Below are 10,315 nucleotides of genomic sequence, written 5' to 3' on the forward strand. Positions count from 1 at the left end.
TGTTATTTTTTATCCTATTTGTCGCATTTGTCACAATAAAAAAAAAAAAAAAAAAACATCTTCAAAGTTGTAGGCATGTTCTGTAAATGAAACTCTCAAACAATCCGTTTTAAATCCAGGTTGTCAGTCAACAAAACATGAAAAATGCCAAGAGGGTAAATATTTTTGTAAGACACTATATGAACTCCACAGTTCAGCTCTGGACTTGGCTACTCTACAATGTATTCATGCTCAGATTATAGAAGAGAGTGGCACCAGTTGAGGCCCAGCAGTGAAGTGTCAGGGCGGATATCATCTTCAGTAAGCAGAACATTGCCTATAACAGAGACCCTCTACAGGTGTTTGCTTGCACCGGAGCCTACTGCTTTTTCTTCAGCTTGTTCACACATATGCACAGGCACGTTAAAGACGTTCAGCAATTTTTTATTAAATATTCTTCATTTAGTAACTCTACAGAAAAAATAAACAGGACACGTGGAAATCCAAATCTAAACATTCAGAAAACAGTCTCTGCACGTTTAGCAGTCACACGGACCTCTAAAAGGCAGCAGCAAGCTAAACACTGCCACCTGCTGTCACAAAAGCAAGAGTCATTGCTCTTGAATGAGGTTTTTGACTTGAATCCACTTAAAAACCTGTTTCACAAGTCAGAGCCGACAAGGCAGAGGTGTAATGCAGCTTTACAAAACAATATTTTTTTAAAAACAGCGCTCCACAGTGAAGTTCACTGATCAGTGTGCACACCGCTTCTGCTATTAAGACTCCCTTTTTGTCCTGCTCCAGATTCTTCCCATCACCACCGTTATGTCCGAGTATTTTGGCGATACAGTTCTGTGTTTTCAGTTCGGCTCGCTCTCGTGGCGGGCCAGCGCAGGCGGTAAGGTGGTCCCACACGGGCCGTGAAAGTGGAACCTGCAACCAGAAGGAAACATCAGCGGCAGGCCGCTGTTCATTGTGATGCACATGAAGGGAAATAAAGCATGCGATTGGTGCGAAAGTGTAAAATAAAAACTTGCTTGAAGCGCTCGGTGGCTGGGGTGTTCTCCATGTTGAATTCAGCCACAGGAACACCTCTGGCTGCCACCTGAGGAGCAAACATGGCTGCAGGATACACGACTGACGAGGTGCCCACCTGCAGGAATAGATAAAAAAAATAAATGTAAAAGGCTTTGTGGAAAACTTTTAAGTTGCTTTCCAATTTCTTTATGCAGTGGAACCTAAACATAGCGGCACCTAAAACTTTTTTTTGTTCCAAATAAGAAAGATAAATGTCCCAAGTAGGAATTTTCTTCCATACAGAAATGCGGTAATCTTGCTATCCTGGCTTTGTTTTGCTAACAGGCTCAACCTGTTGCTGCCATACACACCGTGACTCCAATGGTATGTTTTTTTTTTCCTGCTTTTCCTCTGCATTCTCCAACCGTAGCAACCCTCAGTGGCAGTTTTTGATACGGGCCATATGGCTCACCGCCCAGGGCTGCACAAGTAACCAAATAAAGAAACTCTCTGTCAGTAATACGCCGGAACAATGTTTTATTTATCGCTTATGACATCCGTACAGGATTCCCAAGAATGAAAAAGTCAAGAAAGGTTTGTTATTTGATGGAAGTCTGTTCCAGATCAGGATAAGTATGTACAAAAAAAAAAGAAAAGATAAAACCATGGAAAAGATTTGTATTTCCAAATTTGCTGGCCCATTCTCACACCCATCCATCCCTGACATTTTTTTTTAATATGCTTAATAGATTCATTGTAATATTTTGTAGTTAAACCTTTAAAACTGTCTAAGCAAGGCACTGATAAATCTGGGAATTGAGTCTGAAGAAGGAACTCAGACTCCATTTGATCTTCTCTGGTTCATTATCTAAAGTACTTAGGCTGGACAAACAAGGACTGACTTGTTCTACACCAAAAGGATTATTAAAAAAAAAAAAAGAACAGCTTGAAATAACAAAGAAGGGCAGGGCAGGATATTGGGGCTGGGATGGTGAACAAGTTGGGGAACACCCAGAACCCCATTCAACTAAGAACTGCTTCCTCCAGAGCTGCTAAAGAGAAGCATTGTAATTCTGTATGTTATGGTGCTTCTCCTGACATTTTGAACATAGAGAGGCTAAGGTGCAATTACTTTTTAATCCCAAGTTTGGTGGCAATAATACTCATTTAAAAATTTTAAAATAATAGATGCCTGTTTAAATTAACCAATTTGGCATTCAGGTGTTCATCTTATGCTAAGCAGCCATTTCTCAAATCCTTCCAAAGTGATCTTTACCTATAATTCGCTAGGTAATCTAACACAGACACTAAGTTTTCTTTTTTTTTTTTAGTCCTTAAACTTTGGCTGCAACTAAAAATAAAAATACAAAAAAAAACATCTGGCTCCTTGGACACAACATGTAAATAAAAGCATTGAGGAAACGTATGTTTTTCCACAATTATGTACAGATGTGTCTTTTAATATTATTTTGCATAAAGTAACAACTGGGACCCTTTGTGCTCAAATTAATATTGAGGTGTAGAATATAAAAAGTCTAATAGAGAAAAAAAAGCTTTCCAAACTTGTTCGTGGTGATAAAATGTAACCTAACCTTGCTGGTTTGGTTGTGGCAGCTGCACGGAAACAGATTTTAGTTGATTTTGTGACTAAGTTCAACAACGTGTAAATATCTTTTAACCAAATAAAACAGGATGTTCTCTGACCCTCAGGTGTAATATACCTAACTTTCTGGTCATCTGTAATTTTGGTATTAGAAGTATTGCTGAAGTTTCTGCAAATCAGGACAGACAATAGATGCAGCCCACTCCACATTCACTGCATTTAACTGGCATCACAGTTGTTGTTAAACTATCTTTAATGGCAGATAGGAGGAAATAGTTTCATGAATCTGCAGCTTTACCCACACATTTCTATTTTTTGTTCCCCCTTGAGAATGAGTAGACTTGTAGGGGAAAACTTGATTCTGACCAAACATAATGATTTTTACTTAACCTTAAAATTACTGAAATTATGTCAAACCGGACAATAATAATCACTGACATTTAATCAGCATCTAAATTTGCTAAACTGCTACCAGGGATGGTATTGATTTCTTCATGGTTGCTCATTAATTTGTTGTTTTGTTGATTTCCATCCGTGTCTTCTAAATCACTTATAGAGTCTGGCATCAGCACCACTTTCAGACTGATTTTTCAATCTGGGATAAAAAACAACAAGTTGAACTTCTTACATATAATTCATTTTAAGGGTCTAAAAAGAAACTTTGAAGTCCAGTATATGTTATACTGAAAAATCAGTCCCTTTTGGCTTTGATTAATGATATTCAAAATGTATTGTAGGTGAACAAAGCTGAATAGGATTTTCGTTCTTGCTTTAAAAAAAAATACTGATAAAATAAAGTTAAAATGTTTAGAAGAAATTATTTACAGGACAAAACATCTCAAACACCTACCACGAGACATAAGTCACAACTGTCCAATGCTTTCTCTGCGTGAGTGAGGATGTCTGAGTCCAGGGTCTCTCCGAACCAAACCACAGCCGGTCTCAGAAGGCCGTTACAGCCCCTGTGCTCACATCTGGGGAAAAAAAAAGAAAAATCAAGCACAGTTTTTATCAAAACAACACTCGTATTGAAGAAAAATCAACCGAGGTAGACGTGTCTGAGTGTGTTGTACCGAGGAAGCTGCTCAACAGGGATCTGGGCGTCATGCGTTTCTGGGTCAGGAGCTCTGAGGAGACAGGAAGATTGCTCTCAGAACCTGGACTATATTACAGATCACTGGGCATTAACATTAACAAGCCTCTTGAAGCAAAAACTAATAATTATCTATCTATATCTATATAAATATAAATATATATCTATATGTGTGTGTGTGTGTGTCAGACAACACCGTGTCTGACACTTGCTTTGATGTGTTTGTTCCGAAATGTTGTTTTTTTCAAACATGATACATTAGTCTAAAAGACAATGTTCCAGAAGTCTTGTGCTTAATTCATAGTGAGCTTTATAAACCTTTAGCTGCTTTTTTTTATTTTCAGTGAGAGGGGAGTTTCACCTTTAGCTCTTTCAAACAAGCAGTACTGGTTTAGTCTTTTTTTCCGACAGTCCTGTCATGAGCTTCAACATCTTAACATGCCAACTTAGGCCTGTAGAGCTTGTCCTAAAATAAGTCATTTCTGGTATTAGTCGTGGCAACACGGTGCGATTCTGCAGCCGAGAAGGAATTTTCACAATAGGGATCATGTTTGCAATCACAGACATCCATTTTAAAATGTCAGATAAAAAGGACAAAGTGGCTTTCAGAGTGACATTTGTTTTGAGTCAAATTTCTGCTTTCCACCGTGTCATCGGGCGTTATTTAGCTCGCTGACATTCGACCGACTGAGACGGCCCCGTTTTCTCTGGCATTTCAAGCTCAAACGACCGCGATCGATATCTCTTAAAAGACATTTTCACACCGTCTGGGAAAACGGTCGAGATTACCAAACAAGACCAGATGAGCACTTACCCTCTGCCCTCTAGAGCGGCACAAATGGGGCTCTTGTAATTGGCCTCCTCGTGACCGCACATCATGCAGCGGGTTTTAAACAAGCTGCCTGCGTTCACACAGAGAGAGACAAATGCTGATTAACACCAGGAAGATAACCGTCAGGCCATTTAAGCTTAAGATCACCAAGTTATTCAATCCAGTTTGGTCTAAAAGAAGCCGATCGCTGAGGGTCGTTGCACGTGCTAAATAAAACACAAAAGGTTTAAAAACAAAAAGACCTCACACCGTGGATTTCCAGCAGGTTTTTGGACCCAGCGCGGCGGTGCAGCTCGTCGATGTTCTGCGTGATGACGGTAACTTTCCGGCCCTGCTTGCCAAGACGTTCCTCGCACTCTGCGAGGGCCAGGTGGGCCGGGTTGGGGTTCTTGGTGAGCATGACCTCGCGGCGGTAGTGGTAGAACTCCCAAACACGAGAGGGATTGTGGGCGAAGGCCGTCGGAGTGGCCAGATCCTGAAAGCCAGCGAACAGAATAGTTCTGTCTTCAGCACCGTCATAAACACAACCAAAACTGAACCGAACTATAACAGCGTTAAGAAGGGAAGCCCTTCCAAACAGATCCTATAACTAAATATGTTTCTCAGACGCTGGAAACATATTTGTTGCATGAAACATGATCCATACGCAGTACCAACTTTTATTCAAATAAATGAAACTAAACAATTTGAACACAAAATTTTAGTTGTACTATTTAGTAGGACTGCAAAGTATATGGTGACTGTACCGTAATCCCAATATTAGAGTGTACAGTATTAATAACGCAGAGGATCGTATGGACAATTCTTGGTCATTTATATTTCAAGCATATATTTTTTTGCTTTTATTTTATTACCTGACTTATGTCTTTGATTCTGTGTTTTAGTTTGTATTATTTTCACCCTGTCGTTTACTGTACAGCACTTTGGTCCTTGGGAAATGTTAAAGTGCTTTACACATAAAGTTGGATTGGATTGGATAATATCACAAAGTCTTCATACTTTGTGTTTGCAAATATGTCATATAAATCATTTAAGGTCATTTGATATGAATGTTTCCAAAAAAAACCTACTTTTCAAATGGCTTTTAAAGAAAACTAAAAACAAGCACATCACATTGTTATTTTAAAACTTTACATCGTATGTCTCCTGCCTTTGCCTGTTTTGTTTGTTTTATTTATCCTTACTAGGACTGCAGACTTGAATCAGTTGGGGGGGAAAAAATGAAATCCGAACAACCGCAGCTATAATAAGGCAACAACTATTTCAGAATGTATTTCAGGTTGTTATTAAAAGCACAAAAAATTGACTTAATGAGGAAAGACTGTGCGAAAAAAAAAAAGAAGGAAGCCGATACATTTTTTTTATTTTCAAATTAAACTACTCTATTAAAACATCCTAAATGGGGCGCGTAACCCATATGTACACAGGCCTCAGTCCTCGACGCGGCTGTCCGGGGTCCACTCCCGGCCCGTAGACCTTTGCTATAAGTCTTCCCTTTCTCTCTCTCGCTCTCTTCACTCTGTTTCCTGTCAGTCTGCTTTGAAATAAAGACCATTAGTGCAACGAAAGTGAAGAAAAAATAAAATACTTTCTAAGTTAAAGTTGAAACCAGACTTTAACCTATATCCAATTAAGACGCAATCTTTTTTTTTCTCCCAGTCTGCCACTAAATCACACACAACATTCCCTTGTGTGACGTGATAGGAAACCAAATCTAAAGCGCTGCAGTGCAGTAAGAGAAGACACGAAGACAACTGTGAACCGACACAAGTCTGGTTCATCCTTGGGTGCAATTTCCAGATGCTAAAAGAGGTAATGTTGATCTGTTCAAACAATTATAAGCATGTACAAATGCTGTAGGAACCTTTAACCGTCACACGAACATTAAAACAATAGCTCAATACATCAGCCAGAGCGACGCAGGGAAAACCAAAACAGAACAGCTGGCATCTTGTATATAGCGCGATGTCAGTAAATGACTGATGACGGTGTTCTTTTTAAAAAATTACACCTGTTTTTCAGACAATAAGGTGCACCGGATTATAAGGCACATTAAATATTCTCCCTCTATCACTCCACCCCTCATTCACACACGTACTACCAGATATGAATAGGAGAGCTATCCGTCTCTGTCGGGAGGACAGAGTTGTTGGACTACACTGCCCTGTTTCTAACATAAGGCCAAAATAAACTTAACTTCTATATTGAATTAACTTACTAAGTTTATTGTTGCTAGCGTGTACCCTGGATGCAGGCTGCCTTACATGAACGCACTTCTAGTTTAGACATTACAGTCAGGCAGTCTTTGTAGACACCTCAGGGGGTCCTGTTACAGGGCCAATTAGGTAGCACAGTGTACCATAGTGCTCTGAATATCCATTGAGCAGAGCGACGTTGTTGCTTACCAAAGTTGTAGTTACACATTTTAACAGATTTTTGAGCGCATTGTACCACATAAAATCGGTCAGTAAGCACAACTGTAATCATATAGAAGGCGCACCACCAGTTTTTGAGAAAATGTAAGGATTTTATGTGCACTTTATAGTACGAAGAATACAGTAAGCAGCAAGCCACCATTGTTGTCTGAATCCAAACAGTTGCTTCTTTGATACGTCACATCTATAAAAATCCCACCCGGCGATCCTGATTGGCTCGCCCATTTTATGTGGTATTGAAATCCCCCCCAATGGCAGCGATTCCAGGTGGATGTGTGGAGCCGTGTGGAGTTCGGCAGAACCACATCCGTCTGGACTTGCAGCCTTATTCTGGTTCAGTCTCTCCAGCTGATTCGTCACCTGACTGCTAGAGACAGAAAAGTGGAAGAGGAGGGGGAGCCAAAGGGAGCAGCACCATCTTCTGATTTGAAGATGATCTTCTGATTTAAGCACACACTCCGCAGTACAGTATTATGGCCAGACATGAGAACTAAACAGAAAAGTATTTAAATTAGCAGTAGAAGTCCAAAAAAAACCACAGGTAGACCTTGAAAAAGCCTTAAACTATTGTTCAAAATACACTGATCAAAAATGCAGATGGAAAATCTATGTGTAGAATAGATGCTTGGCCAACACTCCTAACATAAATGATTAAAAAATGGGTTTAAGGAGTTAAAAACCACCCCTTGACTTAGTTCTGTAGAAGTAGACGCACTAATAAGTGCCCACCTGTGATTGCCATTTTCTCCAGTAGCCTCCTGCTCCTCTGAAAGTTGGGACTCCACTCTCAGCACTCACTCCTGCTCCTGTGATGATGGCGATGTTGTTGGACTTGGAGAAAATCTCCCTGAACGCTGCCAGGTCTGAATATGAACACAAAAACGACAACCAAGTTTCAAAAAGAGAATATGCAGTTACTCAAAATGAAAATAACAACGAGGTTTACCTGAACTGGGTCTGGTCATGGCCTTGATTCTCCACGGCTTTCTCAGCCAGGCAAAAAGGTGAGTGTTTGTGACGCCACAGGTCAAACGGTGTCCAATCATCAGGTTTTAGATCTAGTGGGGAAGAAAAACATCACAATACTCACTGCCTGGACATTGTCATGGGCTGGAAGTCCACTCCAGAGCATAACCCACACCTCTTGCCTACTGACCTCCACCCAATATTCCTGAAGGATAGGTTGTCCCTTTTCTGTGCAGTAAGGGGACTTTGTAGCCCTTGAAAACTCAAATTTTAAGGGACACCAACGCAAATAAAGAAGTAGGTGTAGTGCCAGCAAACTAGGGCTGGGCTTTATCGAGATTTTTTAAATATTGAGATTTTTTTTAAAAGAGATATGAGATGAAACTATATTGTTTATATCGAGACGATCTATGTTGTGTTTTAATTTTACTTTTATGTATTCCAGCAGGTTATTTTTCAGCTCATATTTAGCTACAGCGGTTTGTAAAAAAAAAAAAAAAAAAAAAAAAAAAAAAAACACCCCTGTGAGACATTTGGGATAAAGCTTTGATTCAAAGATGCCTTTTTATAATTCCTTTATAAAAAGAAAAAACATATGGAGATATATATCGTATATCTGTATTCGGTCTAAAAATATTGAGATATTTTTTTTGCTCCTCATCGCCCAGCCCTACTGCAAACACTGACAAATGTAAATATTTTTCCTCATTTAACATACTTTGAACAGCATAATAATTGTTAATTAATTTAATATCCCTGTTATTCCATTTTAAATGAAGGAACAATCAAATATTTTCGATTTTAATTTTTTTTTTTTTACTGAAATCATAATTAGAATGTCTAGTTTATGCATTAATGCGATACGTTCATAACATTTTGACAAACCGTAGGGTAATTGCATTCACACTAATCTGGTGGGCATGTTTGGAAATGTGTACATTTGACCTAATCTGCTTTTTCAGAACATATGTATACCATTTAGAAATCTAAACAAACTTCAGGTAAATTATAAGTAGATTTATTTGTTAATGCTCTACATTTGGCAATGTATGTTATCCTTTTTATTAATCATGTGGGTGGGTGTTTATGCACATATGATAATAACACTATATGGCGTAGGGATGACAGGAAATTTTAATTCAACTTTGTGTCTGTTCTGGACTACAGGAAGCTAGTGTGCAGAAATGGAATGCAGCCCTGTTAAGCACGACCTAGTCCTACTAGTTTTTTTTATCCAAACGCTGTGATGACTAAGGTCTGTTAACTGCTCACTAGCTAAAAGTTATGCTGCGTTCAAAACCACCTCGTAACTGGGAATGTTGGGCTTCAAACAAGAAAAATCGACCTAAACATATGCAGAAGTAGAACATCGTAGTCACAAACGTGTTAACCCGAAATATACCGTTTTGTCTCAGTTTCCGGTATCATGTGTTACGCTTTAATTACGTCAAATATATATTTTTTTTCTTTTCACCGTTACAAAACTACCTTATGTACCCACCTTAGATATTTTGACTAAAACAAGTACACGATTTAAATTACCCATGAAGATTTGTTGTTCAATACACCGGAGGAACGTCTTTTCTCTCGCACAACAAAGAAAGATCCAAAGTTGTCGCCATTCCGAGACCTGAAGTTTCCTTTTCTCGCTACACCAAATGCAGCATAGACCTGCGCTAGCTAAGCTAACAACCTTGGAGTCGGCACGAGAACAAAACAAAACCCGTAACCAAGGCAACCGCTAACAGCGTAGCGTAAGGAAGAGCGCTGATTCTAGTCTCACAGGAATACAACGAGTCTTTTATCAGACGTGGAGTTTACAGCTGCTGACCTACCTGTCAGACCGAAATCAGGACAACCATTCGTATTCAGCCCCGGAAGTCAGTATACGTCTTTCCTCCTCTGTTTTGGATTGGATCAGCTGGGAGGACATGAACCCAGTACCGTGAACCTATCATGGTACAAATCAAGTGACCAGCAGAGGGCGCGGTTACACTACTTATCCACTGAGCAATTTCTGCGTCCACAGTCATCGAGCGGGGAAAAAAAATCGCCTCATTGGTATTAACCTCTCGGTATTGATCTTGGCGCACTGCAGTTCGTCTTGTTTGACAGCACTCACTCGGTTGGCCAATAGACAGAAGAATTGGGAAACTCGGCGAAGGTCTAAGAAGAAGATGCAGAAATGTACAATTTAGGAAAGATAGTTTGACTGCCAGATCATTTTTACTTTGAAACTAAATGACCATGCACATTATAGACATCCACTTTTCAGAATACAGTTGACTATATTTATTGGTATTGGTAGCCAATCATATCAATGTATAGACATATCCTATAAGTAAATTGAGAAAAAAATAATTGGACCTATTACTGGAACCGAAAGTGTA

General features: G+C 39.4%; 1 protein-coding gene across 3 annotated transcripts; it reads right to left on the bottom strand.

Annotated features, from left to right (window-relative positions):
* Positions 1-407: 407 nt before the first annotated feature.
* sirt5 (sirtuin 5) lies at positions 408-9,867 on the bottom strand. 3 transcript variants are annotated; one of them, XM_012872162.3, is made up of 9 exons: positions 9,761-9,867; positions 7,906-8,017; positions 7,689-7,822; positions 4,774-4,999; positions 4,507-4,594; positions 3,673-3,726; positions 3,450-3,573; positions 1,017-1,132; positions 408-912 (listed from the first exon to the last, which is right to left on the bottom strand). In XM_012872162.3, the coding sequence occupies exons 2-9, from the start codon at positions 8,003-8,005 to the stop codon at positions 840-842; spliced, it is 915 nt and encodes a 304-aa protein (XP_012727616.2). In that variant the 5' UTR covers positions 8,006-8,017; positions 9,761-9,867; the 3' UTR covers positions 408-839. The 3 variants fall into 3 exon arrangements, with proteins under 3 accessions (XP_012727616.2, XP_035990135.1, XP_021176980.2); XM_036134242.1 differs by lacking the exon at positions 9,761-9,867 and adding an exon at positions 9,468-9,701; XM_021321305.2 differs by lacking the exons at positions 3,450-3,573; positions 3,673-3,726.
* Between the last annotated feature and the right edge of the window lie 448 nt (positions 9,868-10,315).

The sequence above is a fragment of the Fundulus heteroclitus genome, unplaced genomic scaffold, assembly GCF_011125445.2.
Source record: "Fundulus heteroclitus isolate FHET01 unplaced genomic scaffold, MU-UCD_Fhet_4.1 scaffold_78, whole genome shotgun sequence".
Classification (NCBI taxonomy): domain Eukaryota; kingdom Metazoa; phylum Chordata; class Actinopteri; order Cyprinodontiformes; family Fundulidae; genus Fundulus; species Fundulus heteroclitus.